Raw genomic sequence first — 24,321 nt, forward strand, 5'->3', positions numbered from 1 at the left:
TCTAGGGGTAGAATGGGGGGCCGTGCATTTAGCCACCAGGCCCCCCTGTTGTGGAACCAGCTCCCTGTCCAGGTACGGGAGGCTGACTTAAAACCTTCCTCTTTGGAAAAGCTTATTGTCATTAATTCTGTAGTTGCAGTTACTATCCTAGACAGACAAGTTATCATACTTTGGGGGTCGTCTGATTATTAGGTTTACATCTTAGTTATGCTGCTATAGGCCGAGGCTGCCTGGGTCCAGAAACATGATCACCTGACAGGCCTCTGTCACCCCACTGGGTCATGGCTTCCTCTCCTCTCGTCTTCTAGTAGATCATTGATGATGTTGTTTCTTGTATCGTTTCTCTGCCCCGCTGTATCCATCAACAGGTCTAGCTGTATGCTGGCCTGGCGACCTCCGACCTTGCTGACCCAATCTACTCTTATACCAGCAGCTTGTACTATTAATGTATCTCTATGATCTCTGCCTATTCTCTCTTCTATCTGTCCTCCCCCTTCTCCTCCCTCTCTACCCAGCCGGCCATCAACAGGAGGGTCCCCCTACATAAGCTCGGTCCTGCTCAAGGTTTCTTCCTGTTAAAGGGGAGTTTTTCCTCTCCACTGTTGCTTGTCTGGGGTTAGACCCTGGGATTCTGGAAAGCACCAAGAAAATATTTTGATTGTAACAGAGGCTATATAAATAAAGATTATTGAAGATTGATTGATTGCCAGATTATTGCTCCATGCCACTTCAGCACTTTGTTTGATTTAGTGGTTTCGATCCTGCCTGCCTTGGACTTCTCTTCTGTCGATGTCCTGGCAAATCTGACAACCTTCCATCCCTGTTCAAAGGTTTTTGCCTTGTGTCTGTTTGGACTTTGCCCTCTTGTGGTGTTTTTTGCATGCCACACAGGTTTGTTTGTGATTCCTATGGTGCTGTTACCCGCAAGTTTTTAATAAAGCCGTTTATTAAAACTGTCAGTAACTGCTGCACGTGGATCCCACCACACCCGTATCAGCACAAATTGGCCAAGTCCATCCTTCTGGAGTCAAGTTGCATCGCCTGGTTGCCTGGGACATAGAACAGTAGGTGGAGAGGGCCATAGAAGGGCAGCCAGATCCCAGTGCCTGTCCACCAAACTGTCTGTTTGTTCCGCCCACCTTACGGTCAGAGGTGCAAGAGGGGTTTCCTTCTCCTAAATTTACCTGCCATCCTGGAATCCTTTGAACCCTACAGGCCATCTACTAACGGTTCTGGTGGCCCATATTGAGGGAGGACACCGAGGAGTTTATCAAGGCCTGCCTGCCCAGTTTGCAACCTGAGACTATCAAGACTCCCCGCCAGGCCCCTGTAGGACTCCTGCAGCCTCTTTATTTTCCCCACCACCCTTGGTCCTGCATCTCTGACTTTGTCGTGGGCCTTCTCACTTTGCAGGGCTTCACTGCCATTTTGATTATTGTGGACCGCTATAGCAAGATGGTCCACCTGGTTCCATTGCCCAAGCGCTCCTCTGCCACACACACACACACACACACACACACACACACACACACACACACACACACACCCATCTGACCAGCCTTCATCATTTTCACCTGTTATTCCCTCTTAGGCCTATTTAAGTCATTTGTGTACATTCCTGCCTTGCCAGATTATCACTTCATACGTGACTTTCCATCGCTTTGTTTGATCGGATTTAATGGTTTTGATCCTGCCTGCCTTGGACTTCTCTTCTGTCGATGCCCTGGTAAATCTGACAATCTTCTGTCTCTATTCAAGAGATTTTGCCTTGTGTTTGTTTGGACTTTACCCTCTTGTGGTGGTGTGGTGTTTTTTGCATGCCACAGAGGTTTGCGATTCCTTCGGCGCCGTTACCCGCGAGTTTTAATAAAGCCGTTTATTAAAACTGTCAGGAACTGCTGTGTTGCGAGTGGATCCCACCACACCATGTTATTTGCAGTCCATGTCCATATCATAGCTGATTGGGCCTTTTATAATATGTGGTCATTTAACACATTCGTAGGGAGGGAAAAGACCCAGAAGCAATTCATTCCATGGAGTCAATCCATGTGCATAAAGCACGCATGTATGACGTACATAACTGAGTGGTTTGAAATGTACTAGTTATCAAGACCATGTATTTTTGTTGTGCTTGTCTTTAAAATCCCCCATGTTTAATTAGAACACTTCAGCCACACTTGAGCTCCATCTGTGATTGGATGAGGCCAAGCTTGGCAGGACTGGTTGCGCTCTGCTGCATTCTGAAACATGTGAAAGGCACAAAGACCTGAGTAAAATGTGAGGCAAAAAAAATAAATATCTATACTTGCTCCAATATTTTACCTTAAATTTAAAAAAAGAATGTTTAAAGCATAGTTAGTGTCTTGTAAGATTTGCTCTTTTTTTTTTTTTAATATCTGGAATTCTGATGATTGTGGGTTGAGGGAACACTGGAGAATAAAAGAAAATTCTATTAAAACAATTCACACCATTCATGAAAAAGTTGCATAATCTAAATGTGTCTTTGCAAGGCATGGTAGTTTAGAGCATATAAATTTCCTATCTAATGTATAATAAATGCGTGACACTCTAGGGGCTCATTCAGTGACAGGCTTATTCAGCCCCAGTACTGAAAGGATCATTTCCAGAGACCCTTTGCACTTTATATTGACTGCTGGGTACCTCAAATTTCTTAATGTTTACTTTAATTCAATCTTATGTGTGAGCTGCTGTGCAGTTTACCCACTGAGTGGGTAATAAAGCTTATTTTTGGAATCTGGATTAAATGAGCTGATTTATTTTTAAAAAACAAACAAACACACAAACAGTGAAACAATTGCATTCAGTTCACGTTGATACTGAGCAGAATTCGATGTTAATCTTTCCCTTTGGTGGAACACTGTTAGTCTCAGAAGTCTTATGACGATCTTTGTCCCCGTTCCTCCTCCCCTTTAAGGTTTCAAAGACAAACACACAGTATGACTCAAACACGAGCACGGATGAACAGCTCTCTCCTCTACAGGTGAGATTCATTGTGTTACATCTGATTTTATGTCACTGCAAGTGTGAACTGTATCTCATAGAACACACCTTTGCTGTAAATGAAAAATAGCTTGCTTGTCTGCTAACTTTGTGATGCTGCCAAGTCCTAAAACAGACTGGAATGAGTGACAGCTGTGCCAAACTTTCTACTCAGAACGATGCGGATTACCAGGTTGTTACTGCTTCACTCATGCTATCCTCCAGGCTTTACTTTATTAAAAAAAATTATACAATAGATAGATAGATAGAAGTATAAATGAAAAGAAAGACATTTATTAAAATATTTAGATATCATACTCAACCACGCTGATTTAATAAGACATAAAAATATTTTGTAAATTCAGATGGGTAAGATTACCAGTACACCTTATTTTACATTATCACCTGCTTCTATCATGACAGACACATGCTTGATTTCGTCATCACTCCTCCCATTGAATAAATGTGTTGTCCTGTACTGTTAATAGGAGAACACGTGTGGAAATAAAACCGCTTCGATATGATATATTGTTTAATAATAGGTTATCATTCCACTGCTACAAGCATTCATTGCAAATGTGTTTCTAATGCAAACAGCACAGCGCTATTGTGGAGTCTTTAATATACTCCTCATTTAATTGCGTGTTCTTACAGGTTTGAGAGCGACCATGAACAACAGCAGCTTTGAATCGTCTCCATCTGAAACAGAGTCTTGCCTTACACTCAGACATCCAGCATCTCGCATTCTTCTCTATACCTTCTTCTCTGTTGGAATCATCTGCACAGTTGTGGGCAACCTCCTGGTTGTCTTGTCCATTGCATATTTCAAACAGTTGCAGTCACCTACCAACACCTTTGTCATGTCTCTGGCAGTGGCAGACTGCCTTGTGGGCTTGTTAGTGATGCCTTACAGTATGATTCGGACAGTGGAGGGCTGCTGGTACCTAGGTCTTCTTTTCTGCCGACTTCACTCTAGCCTTGATGTGATGCTCTGCACTGCCTCCATATTTCACCTCAGCTGCATCGCCTTTGATCGCTATTATGCTGTCTGTAACCCGCTACTTTATTCTTTGAGGATGTCCCACAGTCGGGTAGCTCTCCTCATTTTTGTGTGTTGGTCCGTTCCCATGCTAATTTCCTTTGGACCCATAATGTTGGAACTCCATATTGCTGGTGTGGACATCCAGCTCCCTAAAGATGTTTGTATGTTTCTAGTCAATCAGGTTTATGCCGTCACAGCCTCTGTGGTTGCGTTTTACTTTCCGAGTGCTATCATGCTGATAGCATACTGGAAGATCTTCAAGGCTGCCAAACGCCAGGCCATGCAGATCAGTGCCATGGAAAGTCAGATGGCTGCCGGAGTTGGCAAAGACACCAGCAGGAAATGGCAGCACAGAAACAACATGAGAAGGGAAAGGAAGGCAGCAAAAACTTTGGGTATCATCATGGGAGTTTTCCTAATTTTCTGGATGCCTTTCTTTACAACCAACATTGTGGACCCGTTCATTGAATACGGCACAGAGGGGGTGGTCTGGGATGTATTTTTGTGGCTAGGTTACATTAACTCCTCTCTGAATCCATTCTTGTATGGTTTCTTCAACCGTTCCTTCCGTAAGGCATTCCTCATGTTAATGGGCTGCAGGGTCTGTCTGACTGGGTCCTCCGCTGGGATGGAGTTATCACACACGGCAAGAGAAGCCAACTGAATGTGTAAATCAATAATAATATAGATATGTTTCAATCTGTACATATCTTTAATTGTAAGGGCCATCTAATGTGATTAAATGTGATTAAATGTAATCTGATTAAAAGAGGCTAATCTTGAATGTGGACTTGTGGTTTCCTGTCTTTCTTCCATATATTAACAAAGGTTATTCTATCAACCCAAACTATGAAACTTTTCAACCTGATGTGTGATTATTTTTAGAGACTATGTTTTCAGACACTAAAGTCATTGCAAAACCTGATGGTAGTAAAGAAAAGAGATGCTAGCCCTTTCCTAGTGTCACCTACCGTCATGTCCTCTTTCATTCCATCAGTCCGTTCCTCTTGGCATCTTCCTCGGCAGTCTCAGCATTTTTCTACCAATGTCTTCACTATCCTCCTCAGTAGTTGTCCAAAACATTTCAGTGTTGTTTTTCTATTTTAAACTCTTTCTCGTCTCCCTCACATCCTACCAGTGGGACTTACGTTAGTACCACCACTTTTTGGAAAGTGGCTTCTGCCGATTTCTGCTCCCTTTTCTGAACATCTGAAGATTTCCTTAATAGGAATACTGTGTGGTGGAAATTACCTAAAGGCCTCCAAATAGGATGAAATAAATGATGTACAGTATTGTTGGAAAAGTTGTCTTTTTGGGATTTTAATAAGGAGAGTATAAAACAAAATCAAATAAATGCAGCAGCTGTTTGAGAGTCTGCAGGAGCTGTCAAATGGGTTTTTGTAGTGAATAACTAAGACAATGAGTGACGTCCTCTTGTTTTCAAATCAGTGCGCATGTGTAATAAGGAATTAGTCCAGTGAAGTAAAGTCTCGCTATTACAACTGTACCCTGTGGTAGTGCTGAAATAGGGGGTGCATCGTGTTGTGAAAGGAGACTTTGTATCATCCATACATGGGCCCTCTGCATCTCCTTGATTTCCTCTAGGAGCCCCGGGGTGCTTGCACATGCATCTTTAAATGCAGGGTTATCAACTTACAGTCTATGTTGATGTTGTTGGAGCTGAGTGCTGTAGGAACTGGACAAAAAGATGAGTGTGGACTAAAGGTTAAAGATTATGTTCCTTAGAAATCACAAAATTTGGTGTATTTTAATGTCAATGTAATAACATTTTTGATCAATAGCCTAAAAGTGTAAGTAAATGTGACATTTGTTTCTAATTGAAACAAATGTCACATTAGAGATGGACCTGCTGAAGCAGACACTTTCTGCGCAAGCGGCGTGAGTTCACCAGGTGGAGTTGGCTGTGCGTCGATTGTCAGAGCACATGCACCACATCACGGCCGGGTTTCACAACTCAGCGGTCAGCTGGCGGACACCGCCGAGTCGCGTCCAGACAACAACCTGCCGACCAACCCTGCTCCACAGCCACGAGAGCCCTATATCCCCATTCCAGGCAGGTACTTAGGAGATTTAGGGACATGCTACCAGTTTCTGCACCAGTGCCAGCTGGTGTTCGCTCAGCAACCCCTCACTTATTCCACCCTGCAAGCTAAAACCGCCTTCGTTATGAGTTTACTCACTGGACAGGCTGCCGCCTGGTCCGTAGCTATCGCCACACAACACCAGGAGCTGAAGAATGATTACACCAGATTCGTGGAGGAGATGAAATGGGTTTTTGATCACCTGGTAAAAGGAAGACAGGCTGTAAATCAACTGCTAGACCTACAACAGGGTAATTCCTCTGCTTCCGATTACGCTGTAAATTTCCGCATTTTGGCGGCGGAGAGTGGGTGGGGAGATGCAGCCTTGCAGGCCATATATCTCAAAGGGTTGGCAGGGGAGTTGAAGGACGAATTAGCGGTTCATGATGAGTGCCACTCCCTCAACTCCCTTATTGATTTAGCCATCCGCATCGATAATAGGATCAGGGAGAGAGCCAGGGAGCGGCAGGGAATGCAGAGAGGACGGTTCCGCACCAGCACCCAGCTTTACTCACCTGATTCCTTCCCGAGATCTCCTCTAGCCGCCCACTACGCCCAGGAGCAACTACCGCCACCAGCAGATGAACCCATGCAGTTGGGAAGGACACGCCTCATGCCAGCGGAGAGACAACGCTGCATGCGGGACCAGCTGTGCCTCTACTGTGCGCAGCGGGGACACTATATTTCCCGCTGTCCTGAGGTGCCAAAGGGACGGGGTTCACCAGTGGTCAGAGGGACCGAGTTGAGCCGTATCTCTTCCCAGATCCTGAGCGACAGTTCGTGGTCGAGGTTGATGCCTCGGACTCTGGGGTAGGGGCCGTCCTCTCTCAGCGCCATCCCACTGACAACAAGCTTAACCCCTGCGCCTTCTCGCGCCGTCTCTCTCCAGCGGAAGCCAACTATGATGTGGGGAACCAGGAACTCCTGGCGGTGGTCCTGGCTCTGCAAGAGTGGAGGCACTGGCTGGAGGGAGGGACACAGCCTTTCATTGTGTGGACGGACCACAAAAATCTCGCCTATCTGCGCACTGCTTGCCGCCTGAACTCGCGACAGGCCCGCTGGGCCTTGTTCCTCGGCAGGTTCCGCTTCACCATCACGTACCGCCCCGGCTCGTGGAACACAAAGCCAGATGCACTCTCCCGCCAGTTTTCCTTGGAGGAGAGGGAGCCCTCTAGGGAGACCGTCCTAGATCCGGAGTGTGTACTGGGCGAGGTCCACTGGCCGGTCGAGGCGGAGGTTCATGAAGCGCTCCAGGGACAGATGGTCCCAGATGGATGCCGGCCGGGCCGGCTGTTCGTCCCGCAGTCCGCCCGGTCGTCAGTGCTCTCATCGGGACACATCTCCCGGATAGCCTGCCATCCAGGTGTCCATCGCACACTACCGGTAGCCCTTATCTGGTAGCGCTTCTGGTGGCCATCCATGGCGGGGGACGTCCGGACCTTTGTCGCTGCATGCACAGTGTGTATGTGCAGCAAATCCTCACACAGCCCCCCTGCAGGACTCCTGCAGCCGTTACCCACTCCCCCTCGTCCCTGGTCCCACATCGCTGTGGACTTCGTTACCGGTCTGCCCCCCTCTGAAGGTAACAATACTATATTGACAGTGGTCTATCACTTCTCCAAGGCGGTACATTTCGTTCCCCTCCCTAAACTTCCCACCGCCTTGGAGACAGCATGTTTTCAGACTTCATGGAATCCCGCAGGACATCGTGTCAGACCGCAGACCCCAGTTCACCTCGCAGGGGTGGAAGGCGTTCCACCGGGCCCTGGGAACCACCTCCAGCCTCACTTCGGGTTACCATCTCCAGTCCAATGGGCAGATGGAATGAGCAAACCAGAGTCATCCCTGCGTTGTGTGGTCTCCCGCCTCCCGTCCTCCTGTGCCTCACATCTACCCTGGATAGAATACACCCACAACTCCCTCATCAGCGCAGCGACCGGTCTGTCACCGTTTATGGTCAACCACAGCTACCAACCTCCTCTGCTCCCTAGCCAAGAGTCCGACGCGGCGGTACCCTCAGTCCACGCACAGTTCCGCCGGATCAGACTACGGTAATACGCTAAGCCCATCGATTAGCGGCACACCTACGCGTAAGGATCCCCGAAAATGGCGCCGGTCAAGCAACACGCATATGAGGCTTACTTTAAACTACAGGCCATCGAATATGCGGCTGAAAATGGCAATCGAGCAGCTGTAAGACATTTTAATGTAAATGAGTCCATGGTCAGAAAGTGGAGAAAACAAGAAAGTGAACAAAAGTGAGGAAGGCGAAGCTGTGTTTCCGCAGGAACAGAGCAAGGTGGCCCGAGCTGGAAGACCGAGTGAAACACAACTGTCACAAAAGGCCAAAGCGATTGCTGAAAAAATGGACATTGAGCACTTTCAAGGAGGTCTGTCTTGGTGTTTTTGCTTTATGAGGAGGCGGCATCTCTCCATACTCACAAGGACAACTGTTGCGCAGCAGCTGCCCGCGGATTACCAGGAGAGGGTGGCCATCTTCCATGACAAGATAACCGCGCCCAGCCACATCTAAAACTTTGATGGTTTTGTGGCAGAATAATGAATATTTTGACAATAAATGTGTTGAAACTCACTGTTTTACTTCCGTTGTCATTTTTTACTGTATGTTTTAGCACTGTGTGCACTTTACCACACTGTGTATGGAAATTAGAAGTCTTCCAAAATACACGCCTCGTGTCATCCATGCTCTGGTGAGCACAGATGGCCCCACCCTGACAATGTACCTCTAGGTCTTTGCCAACAGGTGTCCCTCTTCCAAAATTAAATTACACACTCTCAATTAAATATGCAAAATATACATTGAAACAAAATAAAATAAAAAATAAATCTGTCTGTTTTCAGCTTATGCCAGTGCATTTATTATAATTCTTTTAGAAGATCTTCTCACTTCTATATACATTTGTGAACACTAATGAACATTTGTGAACACTTATAATTCGACAACACATATCAAAACACTCCTCAGCCTTACTTAAATGACCAAGGTGGGTCCGGTTTAATTGCTTCGACCACAACTTGAAACAATTCAAAAAGACTGGGAAAAATAATGGTCAGATGAGGTGCCAAACAGCTGGTGATAATAAACAGCTACTAAATAGCAACAACAGCTCGCTAGTTTACCTAAAAGCTCTAAAAATGTTACAAAGTTTATGGTGTGTGTGCTTGTGAGTTTGATTGAATGATTGATTCATCCATTAGCATCATTATTGTTAGCTAACTGTATTTACTTCATGTTGCTCCTCTTTAATTGACTTTACTGTGAATGCTGAAATAAACACACATAACAAACACACACACAAATGCAGTGGACAATTTAAAAATTTTCATTGTACAAAATAAACAAAGAGAAAGGACCTGAGAGGTTTATGGTCAAACATCTCAGGATGCTTTTACTGTATCTCCACATTGACAGAACCGACTAAATCATCAAATATTAAGTTCTACAACAATAGATCAATACAGAATTAAACAAGTAACTGAAAATATTGAGTCGCTACATATTTATTCAGCGATGGTTTTGATCTTTTCATCTCATTCTTTGAGGTCTAGTGTTGTTTCCATCCCTGTTCTGGGTTCCTAAGTATCAATGAATAAATGACAATGAATCCACAAGCAGTGTTACAGATAAAATAAAATGGTTGATTATTATTATTGTTATTATTAGTATTGTTGTTGTCGTGTTTACTTATTTATTTACCGTGGGCTCCATTGAAAAAACGACACATTCAGATTTCTAACCCTCTTGAGGCCACGTATTAAACAACAAGCTGGGGTGCTGTAGACAATAAGGCACAAATTCACACATGACAAATATTGGTGGGGCTGTTGCTGGAGCTGTTGTTGCTAAGTTAAGTATCTCACAGACTTAGGTGGGTGCTTAATTAATCATTTCAGCAGACCATTGAGAAGAGACATCCTTGGGAAATGGGTTGACCGGCACTTATTAAGAGAGGAACCCAAGGCTGGTTGTTTGGTGGTCCCACACAAAGCAGCAATGCTGAGAACAGAGGAGATATCCAACCACATGAAGAAGAGGGTCCTGTCAGCCCATCCCTCTGGAGAGGGCTACAAGATCTTCTCCAACAGATTTCAGCTGTGTCCATCTGACAACTAATTATAAATGGAAGGCCCCCAACACAACAGCAACTCTGTCTAGATGTGGACGCCCATCAAAACATTCCAGATCCATTTCCTTTTGTAATGTAATGGTAATGGTAAAATGAAGGAGTGGGGCAGCTTTTCTCCTTCTGGAGATGGGCATCTAGGGAATTACCCAAGGAACCAAAAATCCTCTGGTACATTAACAAATTCTTGACCATAATCTCAGATGCCCCTCCAGCCTCTCAACTGGCTGATTTCTGCAAGCAGCAGTTGGTTTGTGCTTCTAGGAGACATTTGATTGAAGTGTTGGCTGAAGATGTAGGAGCTCCAAGCTACTAACACATGGCTTCATATACTTGTGTTTTCACTTTTTATAAAATAAACTCCCTTTGTTGAATTAAATATTGAAACATATCTCTTTTTGTGGCTGCCCATTATTTGTAAGGTATGCTTTAACAATTGGTATTTGGATGCAAGTATCTGGAGGGTTCACAAACTTTCCAGCAGCACTGAATATGGCTAGAGGACCTGTCAGACCCATCATATGTTAGACTTGCAGAGGCTCAATAAATTTAAAGAACTAAGGATAACTAATAAAAGTAATTACGGGACATGTCGCTCACATCAGTCCTGCTAACTCTGGATGGCTGTCTGTGTTTGGCTCCAACATGGACACACTTTTAATAAACTGAGATGAAAGTTTAGCTCTGACTTAAAGTCCTCCAGGAATGTAAGAGTGTTTTCCTTGAGTATAAAAATTAAACCCTAACCTTATCCAGCCCTTCACACGTCATTTCTTATCCATCGTAACTACAACAAAGATTCCCTCTTATCCCCATCCTGTCAAATGTCTGTCTCCTTCAGGCTATAACAGTCTGTCAGATCATAGAACTTATAGCCGGTCTGCTCACATTTATAGATCCCCATTGAGACTGTGTCTACTATATCAATGTGACCCGGTGTGATATTCTTTTTTGTCCCTCCCTTGATTTTATTTGACATATTGGTCACTTTTTCTTTTAGCTGGAAGGGGGACTTTTGGAGAGGCGGTAGCAGATTCCATCTTTTCGCATGCAGCCAATGGCCTTGTCCCTTGCAATGCAATGAGTCATCCAAGGATTCGTGCACTGTATAATTGGCTCCACAGTGGCGCCTTTTATCCTTCGTCCTTCCCTTGACAGCTGTCCGCCACTTCTGGTCATAGAAGCGGTGCAGGAGCCTCTGTTTCTGACACTGACACCTGAGGAGTCGAATGAAGGCTCGCTGGAACTCTTTGCTGGAGCAGGGGTAGATTATTGGGTTGATGCAACTGTTGAAGTAGCCTAGCCAAAAGATGACCTTAAACACAGTTTCAGATGGCTTCAATGCTGGGAAGAAGGAACCTAGAAGGAAACAGTCATCATTATAACAAGTTCACAAATGATCAGTTGCTCACTATTTATAATTTACAATAAGGCAAATCACCATTACAATGCTTTTCTGAAACCAGTAGGACACAGCATAAATCACCAACAAAGGATGGGGCTGCATGTAAAAGCTACATATGTCTAATTCATGTGATACATCTACTCACACTGTTGTTGTTTTGGTTGTGATATGTTCTGCAGCTACTATGCCATTTTTTGGGGGCGGGGGGAGGGTGGTGAAGGAAAAAATCTTTACAAACCTGCTTATATATTCCAATATGTGGCATAAAGATATTCCCCCAATGGTACAATTATGTCAATCATTTTGTGCAAATTCAATAATTAGGCCATAGCTGACACCACAAAACTGACTGATCTGTATCTAAACTACACAGCTTGCAACTAATAATTAGATCACATAATGCTTTCTTATTTCTTAGCAAATTAAATGCTAAAGATTTTTGCTGCTGTGCCCTTGGAGCTAAGTGGCCTTTAATAATATGTTGCATTTGTTATTGCTGTCCATTTTTTCTATTTAAGTCAACTGGAGAGAGAAACTGGAGGATGTTTGGCTTTTCACCAGGGCGGTTCCTTAACTTGTATCTTGTCTCCACAGACTTTGATTGATTACAGTCATGACTGCAGACACAGACAAAATATCTCATAGGCCAATGTCATGCATTCAGTGTCTGGGCCCAGTACCTCATTTCAGCGCAGATACACCACCACCACCATCATCATCATCATCATCATCATCATCATCATCATCACTTTTTTCTTGTAATGTGGACCACATTTTTGGGAGAGACACACTCAAAATGATAATGTGAATGATAGTGCTTACTTCCTCCATGTCTCACTGTAGAATACACTTTATGTTGGGCATTTTTTTTGTTGTTGTTTAAATCTTTAAAAAAAAAGCAGCTTGTAATTAATTTCTGATTCATCACAGTTTCTATAAATGGAGCTACCGGTAATTCACCATTGATCCTTCTCACTGAAATGACATCACCAGTACAGTGGACAGGAAAGTGAAAATCCTCTCTGATGACACCATGACAACACACCTATTTTTACTTTTAACATTTTACTTTGCTTTTCAGAAAAGCATCTAAGCATCTAAAAGCATCATTCTAAGAACACAGCATGACTTCCATTTTATTTGTTGTTTTTTCTTACCTGTTTGAAGCCCAATTTGGCTCCATTCAGTGAAGCAACAATCTCCAAATTAAGTCAGGCGAGCAGGGCATTTCCAGTATCTCCAACTAAATATCAACTCTAACAGACTGCTGATCAGAGTCAAGATCAATCATTCAACTGCAGAGCTTAAAGATCTTATCTGTCTGTGACAACTAGTGAGCATCAAGGTGAACGTGCATACTCTCTCCAAAACCTTAATGATACCCCAGTCAAGGCAATTCTTTACAGCTTCAGCAATCTTTTTAGCAGGACTAGATTACATGTTGCTATGCTCAGGGTGAACCCAGCAAATTAATCTAAAGCCTTTTCTCAGAGCATAAACAAGTTGCTTGTAGGCCTATTTCACCAAATTCCAACAGCAAATACATTATGAGAACGTTAACAACCCCACCAAGAAAAAAAGCAATAGTTTTTAAATATAGACCTCTACCAAATGGGTTCATAGTTAAAATATGAAATGTCATACAAGTGTCACAATTGGTAGCAATATTCAAATAAATCTTGATTTAGAAAGAATTTAAAAAGGAAAAAATATCCACGCCACTCTTCAAACCATTCATTCTATATTCAGGAACTCAAAGATGAAATAGATTAAAAGAATATTTTTTGCGGGTTGACTGAACTAATTTTGCTGGTTTCTGTGTGACCTTTGAGCACAGTATCTAAATATTCCATTTCGAATCTCCTCATCTCATCACACATTACTTTTGGTGATAGGTTACAAAGCATCCCTGGTTTGGGTTCAAGCACAGGGAGACAGAATTTATGACATTCCCACCTTGACACACTCCTTGGGTTGTCACCCTGTGCTGGCTGTATGACTTGATTCAAACTGTGGGCAAGCCAGGCAGAACCTTCTGAGAGACATTGGTTTCAGCTTTAGCAGGTGACAATCCCTCTTGTCCACTGTCCAGGAATTAGTGATGCACAGATCAAAAATGTATCTAAAGGGGGGAATGTACCAACTCCTTGACTCGGCTGGGGTCGGAAAAATCAATGCTCACTGCAGGAAGGGGTGGGTGATGGACAGGAGATTGCTCTGGACTCTTCGCTCCACTGTTGGACACACAAAAGAGTGATCTCACAGGTGCGAACAGAAGGTTGTCTAACCATTCTACTATAGCCAACCCTTCAGCAGACCTGTAATTACAGGCTCCACAGCCCCACTTCACTGGGTCTTTGTCAGGCATCAAGAGAGCACCCCCAATGCAGTTTGGCTTAATATTTGTGTCATTTACTTGAAAGGGTATTAGTAAAGAGTGATTTCCACAAGTTTAGTCTTGATTTTTTGCAGATTTTTACTAATGTGGTACTGATGAGATGCCATTTTTGCAGAAATGGATGAACTAAAAGCTTCATTTGGACTGATTTTAGGGCAAAACAGAACTTTTAATTATATTACTTTAAGATTACTACACATACAATAAAGCAACAAATAAACCATTTGGATGAGAATTTCTTAGTAACAAGCTCTTTATCACTAATAGTACGTAAGAAAACAATAAAAAGGTTAGTCCACCTTCATCACATTCAATTTTAATCACAAAGAGGTCAAAATATCTTGGAAGATCGTTACACAGGCTTTCTGGTTAGTAGGGAAGAGTGCCCGACCATTTAATGCCACATCGCCACCTGGTGGATTTCTTTAACGTTGCATACCTCTGCCATTTCACTGGAATACTGTGACTTAAAGTGTAACCCACTTGGTCAAGGAGAAAGATTAAGTGTAATATGTGGTGGAGATGGTGAAGTTTCAATTTGGAATGCATTATTGAAGATTGCAATAAATAAAACGTCTATGATCCTTTCTAGAAAAGATGGAGATTGATCGCTGATATAAATAAATCTACCATATAATATACCTTATGGGATGGGATTTTATTTTGATAGCGATAACACGAAGCACTGAATTTCACTTTTGAGATTAAAATTTCCCCGTTCCTTAAGGACCAAGACAAGTTATAACGCATTGTATTATACGACACGAAATCAAAGTTCATATTTGCTACATTGAATAATATGGCTACGCGATGAAACCCTGGCAGTAGGTGAATATACTACACCACATCTTGTCCCCTTAAATATTCCCAGTGGACAATTTAAATCAGGATGATGGGATTATTAGGATTTTAAAATATGAAGTTGGAGACATACCGATCGGCAGAAAGAGGAAGAAAGGCAACCAGCACAGGATGAACATCCCCACAACGATGGCCAGAGTTTTAGCAGCCTTCCTCTCCCTGGAAAACTTCATCAGTCGCACTGAGAGCGAACTTCGGAAGGGCTGGTTTTTGCTGCTGCCCTGACGCGCACCTTCCAGCACGCTGCGACAGTGGATCCGAAGTACCACCTCCATCGAATTGTTTCTCTCCCGTTTCATGCCCGCTTCTAAACTGCTGCTAGTCCTGCGGGCCACGACGTACACCCGAAAGTACATGATAAGAATGACCATGAGCGGCAGGTAGAAGGAAAAGAGAGAGGAGAAAAGCGCGTAGCCTGGCTCCTCGGTGATCCTGCAGATGCTTTCGTCAACCGGCTGCGGTTCCTTCCATCCCAGCAGCGGTCCGACAGAGATGACGGAGGATGAGAGCCACACTACGGCCAAAATAGCCACCGCTTTCCTCTCTGTCATAATGCACGGGTATTTCAGGCAGTGCTTGACGCCTATGTAGCGATCGACGGAAATTATACAGAGGCTGAGGATGGATGCGGTACAGCAGAGGACATCAACCGCTGCCCAGATGTTGCAAAAGACCCGTCCAAACACCCAGCAACCCAGAACCTCTAGAGACGCAGAGAAAGGCAGCACGATGATGCTCAGTAGAAGGTCAGCCATAGCTAAGTTGACGATGAAGAAGTTGGTGACTGTCTGCAGATGTTTGTTGCACACCACGGACAGAATGACTAAAATGTTACCAACAATTGCCACCAGAATGAAAGCGGAGAGAACGAACCCGAGCCCGACAGAATTAGAGTCCAATGTGACGTTCGCACAGGCCGGGATGGAGTCGTTGGAAAACATATGTTCCAAAACGGATCCATTATGAGCCGAACCCAAATAACCACCGGGGCTGCTTCCGTTCCTGACGTTGGAGTCAGCCATAGTGGGAAAGCCATAAAGCTAACTTAAGGAAAAGTTTTCTTTTGCAGGAAGTGTGAAAGGACGGGAGCCTCATGGGAAAAATCAAACGGTAAACCAGGTTGATACCTGCAGGCGAGATTCAGAAACTACCGTAGAGCAACCTTATCCTGAAAAAGTTTGGGTTAAAGTACGATGAGTACTATAAAAATGATGACAAGGAAAAAGGAACAAATCCTTCTTCTGTGTTTGTCTATGGGATCGTTTTCCAGAGGAGGCTCCTCTGTCAGCGACCACAGGGTTGAAACTGGCGCAGCAGGTCTGAATCAGCCCCACCCACTGTTGCGTTTAACATCCCCACAAGAGCGCGTAACAGCGGTGCTGCGCATCTGCGGCTGAAGCAGATCTGACTCGCCACTTAATTTGCGTGTTATAAATTTTTGCAGGTACATATTTGTATTCACGTCAAAGAATCCATAAATAAGCCCACAGAAAGCTCCTTAGGTGAAGACATTCCTCTTTATCCAGCAAGGAGAAGACAAAAAGCATCGAGGGCATCTGTTCAGCAGGAGCAAGTTAATGCTGATAACTTTGGTGCCTGCAGGGGAAAGCTGTCTTCAGGACATTGCACAGCTTTGGTAGGAGGACAAGCCTGAGCAACCCACTGGAGGGCCTAGAGGGGACAGATATACACCACTGTGAACAACTAAATTGCACCGGGAGACCAGGGAACCTCCCACTCATGTTGTACACAGTTAAATGTATACAGATTTCATGTCGGTGTACACTTTGGCTGTGTCTGTAAAGGTCGTAAAGGTGCCTCGTGACATCTTACATGGTTCGTTTTTGTCTCAAATCTTTGGCATCTACACTTGATCTGCTAGTTGCCCTAAAACACTTTGAAAAAGCTACAGACAACATGGGGTCATAGATGTTATTAAAACACCGGGGGACAGGTGGTGCACGAAACGATAAATCACCTCCCAGCCAATCACTGACAAGATGGATTGGGAATGGGGAGGGGCTTAGTGCAGTGCAGATCTAAATATAAATTTACTCACAGAGTAGTTGGAGTAAATGGAGTTAGCTCAGCCATCTTAGCAACATTAGCGTAGGACAGACCCACTTTTGATTTTTAACTTTGAGGTAAGGTGGGGGGTGGATCGGCTGGATTATCTTTAAAGACTCCTTGTACACCCTTTGAACTGTGGAGAACTGAACTTTTAAAAGCAGATATGAAAAAAAAAATGAAATAAAATGTTTTGCAGATTTTGTGTCAGGAATGTTTGCAATGCACAAACATGACAGTTCTGATGGATTAGAGGAACCTTATTGGTGTTGTCCTTTCCAAAAAAATAAATTTTGAACAGAAGTGGTCCTAAAACTAAACAAACAAAAATTAGAATGAGGATACAGTAGTTGAGGGCAGTGACACGTTTTGTTTAAAATTGTGTGATTAAGTAAAAATGAGCTGTGTTGTTATATAATGAAACAAGTGCATGAAGAGTCAAATGGCCTGAGTTTGAATATTGCACCCTGACTCCCTACTTGGAAAACTTATATGGTGCTTCTATTGGTTTGGTTAAATACAGCAGCAGATAAACAGGAAACACGCCAGGCCTCTTTTATGAAAGGTTAATATATGTTGGAGGTCATAGCATCTAATAATTTTACTGTCAAATCTATTTTAACACACACACACACACACACACACACACACACACACACACACACACACACACACACGTGTACATCCTGTCCTCTTAGAGAATCTGTCAGTAAAAATAAATCAGCTCATAAAAATTATAATATATAGTGTTTATATATAGTGTTATATACAGTATCCATCCATCCATCCATCCATCCATCCATCCATCCATCCATCCATCCAATATCGCTTATCCGGGGTCGGGTCGCGGGGGCAGCAGCCTAAGAAGAGAAACCCTCTCCCCAGCTACTTCTTCCAGCTCATCCAGAGGGATCCCCAGGTGTTCCCAGACCAGTCGAGAGACATAGACTCTCCAACGTGTCCTGGGTCTTCCCGAGGGTCTCCTTCCGGAGGGACATGCCCTAAACACCTCACCGAGGAAGTGTACAGGGGGCATCCTAACTAGATGCCCAAGCCACCTCATCTGGTTCCTCTCAATGCTCGAGGAGCAGCGGCTCTACTCCGAGCTCCTCCCGGATGGCAGAGCTTCTCACCCTATCTCTAAGGGAGGCCCCAGCCACCCTACGGAGGAAGCTCATTTTGGCCGTTTGTACCCGTGATCTTGTTCTTTCGGTCATTACCCAAAGCTCATGACCATAGGTGAGGGTAGGAACGAAGATCGACCGGTAAATCGAGAGCTTCGCCTTTTGGCTCAGCTCTCTCTTCACCACTATGGACCGGTGCAGAGTCCGCATTACTGCTGATACCACACCGATCCGCCTGTCGATCTCCTGCTCCATTCGTCCCTCACTCGTGAACAAGACCCCGAGATACTTGAACTCCTCCACTTGGGGCAGGATCTCCTCCTTGACCCGGAGAAGGCACTCCACCTTTTTCCGGTTGAGAACCACGGCCTCGGATTTGGAGGTGCTGATTTTCATCCCCATGCACCCTCGAAGACCCTGCTGAGGGTGTAGAGCTGGTCCACTGTTCCACGCCCAGGATGAAAACCACATTGCTCCTCCTGAATCCGAGGTTCGACTATCCGGCGGGCACTCCTCTCCAGTACCCCTGAATAGACCTTCCAGGGAGGCTGAGGAGTGTGATCCCCCTATAGTTGGAACACACCCTCCGGTCCCCCTTCTTAAAAAGAGGGACTACCACCCCGTTCTTCCAATCCAGCGGCACTACACCCGATGTCCACGCGATGTTGCAGAGTCGAGTCAACCACGACAGCCCTACAACATCCAGAGCCTTAAGGAACTCTGGGCGGATCTCCTCCACCCCCGGGGCCTTGCCACCGAGAAGTTTTTTGACTACCTCGGCAACTTCAGCCCCAGAGATATGAGAGCCTATCCCCAGGTCCCCAGGCCCTACTTCCTCACTGGAAGGCATGTTGGTGGGATCGAGGAGGTCCTCGAAGTATTCCTTCCACCGATCCACAACGTCCCGAGTTGAGGTCAGCAGCACACCATCACCACTATACACAGCGCTGACAGTGCACTGCTTCCTCCTCCTCAGACGCCTGATGGTGGTCCAGAACCTTTTCGAAGCCGTCCAAAAGTCGTTCTCCATGGCCTCACCGAACTCTTCCCATGTTCGGGTCTTTGCCTCGCCAACAGCCGTAGCTGTGCTCTGCTTGGCCTGCCGGTACCTATCTGCTGCCTCAGGAGTCCCACCGGCCAGTAAGGCCCGATACAACTACTTCTTCAGCCTGACGGCATCCCTTAGCGCTGGTGTCCACCAGCGGGTTCGGGCATTGCCGCCACGACAGGCACCAACCACCTTGCGGCCACAGCACCGGTCAGCCGCCTCAACAATGGAGGCACGGAACATGGTCCACTCGGACTCAATGTCCCCGCCTCCCCCGGGACATGGTCAAAGCTCTCCCGGAGGTGTGAGTTGAAGCTCCTTCTGACAGGAGACTTTGCCAGGCGTTCCCAGCAGACCCTCACAATACGTTTGGGTCAGCCGGGTCTGTCCGGCATCCTTCCCCACTATCGGAGCCAACTCACTACCAGGTGGTGATCAGTTGACAGCTCCGCCCTTCTCTTCACCCGAGTGTCCAGAACATGCGGCCGCAAATCCGATGACACAACCACAAAGTCGATCATAAGGTGTCCTGGTGCCAAGTGCACATGTGGACACCTTAATGCCTGAACAAAGTGTTTGTTATGGACAATCTGAGACGAGCACAGAAGTCCAATAACAAAACACCACTCGGGTTCAGATCAGGGGGGCCGTTCTTCCCAATCACACCTCTCCATGTCACACTGTCATTTCCAACGTGAGCATTGAAGTCACCCAGGAGGACGAGGGAGCCCCCAGAAGGAGCACTCTCCAGCACTCCCTCTAAGGACTCCAAAAAGGGTGGATAGGCTGAACTGGAGTCAGGATCCGTCCCCCCCACCCGAAGGCGAAGGGAGGCTACCATCTCATCCACCGGGGTAAACTCCAATATACAGGCACTGAGCTGGGGAGCACCCACCCCTGCCCGTCGCCTCTCACCATCGGCAACTCCAGTGTGGTAGAGAGTCCAACCCCTCTCGAGAAGACTGGTTCCAGAGCCCTTGCTGGCATCAATGTGAGGCCAACTATATCTAGTCGGAACTTCTCAACCTCGCGCACCAACTCAGGCTCCTTTCCCACCAGAGAGGTGACATTCCATGTCCCTAGAGCCAGTTTATGCAGCCGGGGATCAGACCGCCAAAGGTCCCTGCCTTCGGCCGCTACCCAAAACAGAATGCACCCGACCCCCTTGGCCCCTTCTGAAGGTGGTGAGCCCACGGGAAGGGGATCCCATGTTGCCTCTTCGGGCTTTGCCTGGCCGGACTCCATGGGCAGAGGTCCGGCCACCAGGCGCTCGCCAACGTGCCCCACCCCCAGGCCTGGCTCCAGCAGGGGGCAACGGTGACCTGCATCTGGGCAAGGGAAACTTGAGACCAATGTTATTTATCTTCATTAGGGAGTCCTGGGCTACGCTTTGTCTGATCCCTCACCTAGGACCTGTTTGCCATGGTTGGGCCTACCAGGGGCATATAACCCCAGACAACGGAGCTCCTAGGATCATTGGGACATGCAAACCCCTCCACCACGATAAGGTGGTAGCCCAGGAGGGGCAGTATATACAGTGATCCCTCGCTATATGATTTTTGGTTTCATTCTATAGTTCAGTGTTGCATTGTAAAATAATAAAAAAAAATGAAGCTGACTACTTCACGGATTTCACTTTTCGCGTGTTATTTTTGGAACGCAACTCCCGCGATAAACGAGGGATCACTGTATACAGTATATATATATATATATATATATATATATATATATATATATATATATATATATATATATATATATATACACACACAGTATATATATATATATATCTTCATTAGGGTGTGTGTGTGTGTGTGTGTGTGTGTGTGTGTGTGTTTTCGGCAGCTCCATCCCTAGTCTTGATGAGTGCGCTACATCTGTGCACAGAGCCATTGCTCACTTTTGCTCCACATCCTGCCTGAATTAGACTCATTGAAAATGTTGAATGAAGACCAGCAGAACTTGAGAAATGGAAGCAGAAGTGTGAGCCATGAGACAGAATATAATTAAGTGAATATAATTAAGTGAAGCCATTTAGACTTAGATACCTGATCCCCAGGTATCAGTATGAGTGAATTACCTTTTAAAAACAAAGATATAGCATAAATGAAGGTGGCTACACTTATGAGACTGCCCCACAGGAGGACATTAATAACAATAAAGTCAGGACAAGCTCTTTTTATTCAGCCACATGGTTCACGAAGCCACACAGTTTTGTTTGAGGACATCTAAATGTCCCTCTCCAGTCCAGGCAGTTATACACATTAATTATCTTTGCCAAAAACCAACAGAAAAGTAGAAATAAACTAAGATCGTTAAGAACGACTGTGGATCTTTGCTATTTTACATGTCAAAATTACACCGTCATGGCCTTTAGGTCATGATTTAACATGTTCAAATTTGGAACAGGTCTTTTCATCTTCTATGCTGAGTGACAGCCTAAACTAGACTTTTTCCCCCCAACTTTGTTTATTTGGATTTTACAGGCATGTAATAAAAGGAGGGAATTGAAACAGTTTTAATATGCCAATTACAAAGAAAAGAAACAAAACTCAAAATGACAATTATCAAATTAGAACTTGAACACACACACACACACACACACACACATATATACAGTATGTATATATATATATATATATATATATATATATATACACAGGTTTATTAAAGTATATACAGTATATATATATATATATATATATATATATATATACAGTATATATATATATATATATATACACACAGGTTTATTAAAGTATATACAGTATATATATATATATATATATATATATATATATATATATATATATATATACACACTGTATATACTTTAATTGGCCCTTAATGACTTGTCTAGCCTGATTGCTTGGCTAGAACTGAAATCTTCACTGAGAAGTAGCAGGCAACACTGCCGTGGCAATGCAATGTTTAGCTGAACCACAAAATGATAAACACAGAGGTGATAGAGATCTGTCAAGATACCCTGACAGCAAGCAAACTGGAAGGGGTCCAGCAATGAGCTGACCTGGGGCTTAACTGTTTGAGCATAATCCTCTGCCTGTTCTTTATCAATTGTGAAGTCAGAGAAAGGAGACTGCAGTGGTTGAGATCCCTGGCATGCTTGTCTTTGGGACTGGAACCATACAGGAAGTCTTCATAATGGTTGAAACGCGCTCCAGACTGAGGCTCAGGTGCAGGGCCACTCCACATAGCTGGTACTCCCTCTGAGGTTCTCAGTCAGTTTTATTATTTATAGTGTTAGGACTCCTTCTTAATACCTGTTTCCCTCCTGCTCCCTTGTGTGTTTTGTTAATATCTCCAAGTGTGTGTCTCTTTTTCTCCAGGCTGGGTGAAACAATGTCCTGGTCTCTCCCTCCACCTTAACTGTACAGCTGCTGCTCATCATCTTGCTTTCTGCCTGTTAAAAGCCTTCTTCTTAAAACCTAAGTGGTGTCAGCCAGGCTCTACCTGTGTCTACAGTTGTTTTTGTGCATTCTTCATGGCACTGGATCTATTCTTCTGTTTCTTTCTTTTGTTTGGATGGACTGACCTCTGTCTCAGAGTGTAGCTAAATGTAAATAAAGATGGATGTGATGCTTATTTAAGATCCTCAGAATAATCTCCTCTAGACCTCAATGAATTACTTTGACTTCATTTCAAGGTAGCTACTGTGCGCAGAACATCACTAAATACTATTTTTCCCCTTATGCCAATATTGTATCAATTTATTTGAAGAAAAAAAGCAGTTAGCTGCTCCAATTGGAGACCAATGCTTGTGTGTGCTGTTTTCATCCTGTTGATATTTTTCCTCCCTTTAATGAGCATCTGAGAATAGAACTAAATGAGCTGCTGTTTCTCTGACTCATACCTAAACCTGCATCTGAGTCAGATTGCACAAATTTCTCCAGCCCCACTTAATAACAGGCCAAAGGAAAATAAAGATTTATAGGACAGAAAAAAATGATTACATAATCTGATGGATAATGGATGGACTGACTTCATCTGCTTCATTAGTAATGACTGATAATAATTGGCAATGCAGCATCATTGCTCCAAAAGCTGTGTGTGAGTGATTATGTGAGTGTGTGGGAGAGAGACAGAAAGAGAAAGAGAGAGAGAGAGAGAAAGAGGGGTAAAAGCAAATCCATTAAGTGGATCTAAAAATAACGCAGACCATTCATTGAAATTCCACATGGAGCATCTCAGACTTAAAGGGCCACGAGGCCAAATACATCCACTAAAGCACCACTTCATTTGGAATTGAAACTGTAATGAAACCACACTTTTTACTATTAAGTTTTACTATCTAGTTGAAAGACTACATAAAGGTAGAAGGTTTTTGAAAAGAGTTGAAGCCTTTGCTCATCATCTGATTGTGATCAAAATGACAGTGACAGTCCTGCCTTCATTCCAGCACTTTTCCTGGGATCATATCTGGAGCTCCCACCTGAGGCCCTGCACTGGCTGCTGGGGAACAAAAGAGATTTTTCAATTACTCAAATATTTCCAGTACAGATGTTAGACTAGACAGTCATACTGGAATATGAACTGTATTTTTTGCCATAACAGGAATGATTCTGTGATTACAAAGAAAGCAAAGCTATAAATAGAAATGCTGAACCAAACAGCAGTTTTGGGCTCCCAAGCAACTGATCGTTAATGTTACCAGACAAGTGTGTGATATTACCTGACCCCAAGTGTCTGCTGTTACAGCTGAGGTTTAAATAAGTGATGCAGAGATTTTGGATTGATATTCCACAAACTGCTTTGTTTCAGGGGCACCTGAACTCCACAGTTTAAACTCAGCTCCACACCAGTGACTCATCGGCATCGCAGTCTCGTGTGCCTGGGATTTAGGTTTTAACACAGCGTCTTCTGTGGCTGAGAAGGCCAATGCGTGAGGCACAGACACGGCTGCAGATGTCGCAAGTGTGGGCCACACCCGAGGATGGAAATGGTGAGGAGGAGACCTGTTGTTGCTTTCTCTTTGTTTCGTCTTTGTTTCGTGGTGTTTTGCCAGAGTGTTTTCATAATTGAGCAGCCCGGTGCGGAGCGCCTTCTGCCACTTGAGGCAGTCCTGAGCAGTGACTTGCCAGTTGTCAAGGCTGATGTTGAAGCTCTTGAGG

General features: G+C 44.5%; 2 protein-coding genes across 2 annotated transcripts; one reads left to right on the forward strand and one right to left on the reverse strand.

The window, feature by feature from the left end:
- The first annotated feature begins 3,668 nt into the window (after positions 1-3,668).
- Positions 3,669-4,805, forward strand: LOC101066297 (5-hydroxytryptamine receptor 4). The gene has a single exon (XM_074084940.1). The coding sequence runs from the start codon at positions 3,669-3,671 to the stop codon at positions 4,704-4,706; it is 1,038 nt and encodes a 345-aa protein (XP_073941041.1). The 3' UTR covers positions 4,707-4,805.
- A 4,194-nt stretch (positions 4,806-8,999) lies between these two features.
- Positions 9,000-16,277, reverse strand: adra1d (adrenoceptor alpha 1D). Its single transcript, XM_003976353.2, has 2 exons — positions 15,027-16,277; positions 9,000-11,648 (listed from the first exon to the last, which is right to left on the reverse strand). Exons 1-2 carry the CDS (start codon positions 15,973-15,975, stop codon positions 11,110-11,112), a joined length of 1,488 nt encoding a protein of 495 aa, XP_003976402.1. The 5' UTR covers positions 15,976-16,277; the 3' UTR covers positions 9,000-11,109.
- Between the last annotated feature and the right edge of the window lie 8,044 nt (positions 16,278-24,321).

The sequence above is a fragment of the Takifugu rubripes genome, chromosome 17 (assembly GCF_901000725.2).
Source record: "Takifugu rubripes chromosome 17, fTakRub1.2, whole genome shotgun sequence".
NCBI lineage: Eukaryota > Metazoa > Chordata > Actinopteri > Tetraodontiformes > Tetraodontidae > Takifugu > Takifugu rubripes.

What these genes read in the sequence shown, in the direction of transcription:
- LOC101066297 (XM_074084940.1), top strand. Translation starts at nt 3,669, where the DNA reads ATGAACAACAGCAGCTTTGAATCGTCTCCATCTGAAACAGAGTCTTGC.
- adra1d (XM_003976353.2), bottom strand. Translation starts at nt 15,975, where the DNA reads ATGGCTGACTCCAACGTCAGGAACGGAAGCAGCCCCGGTGGTTATTTG. An exon ending in CTTCCTCTTTCTGCCGATCG is followed by an intron (nt 11,649 to 15,026) that starts GTATGTCTCCAA and finishes GTTTCCTTCTAG; the next exon opens with GTTCCTTCTTCCCAGCATTG.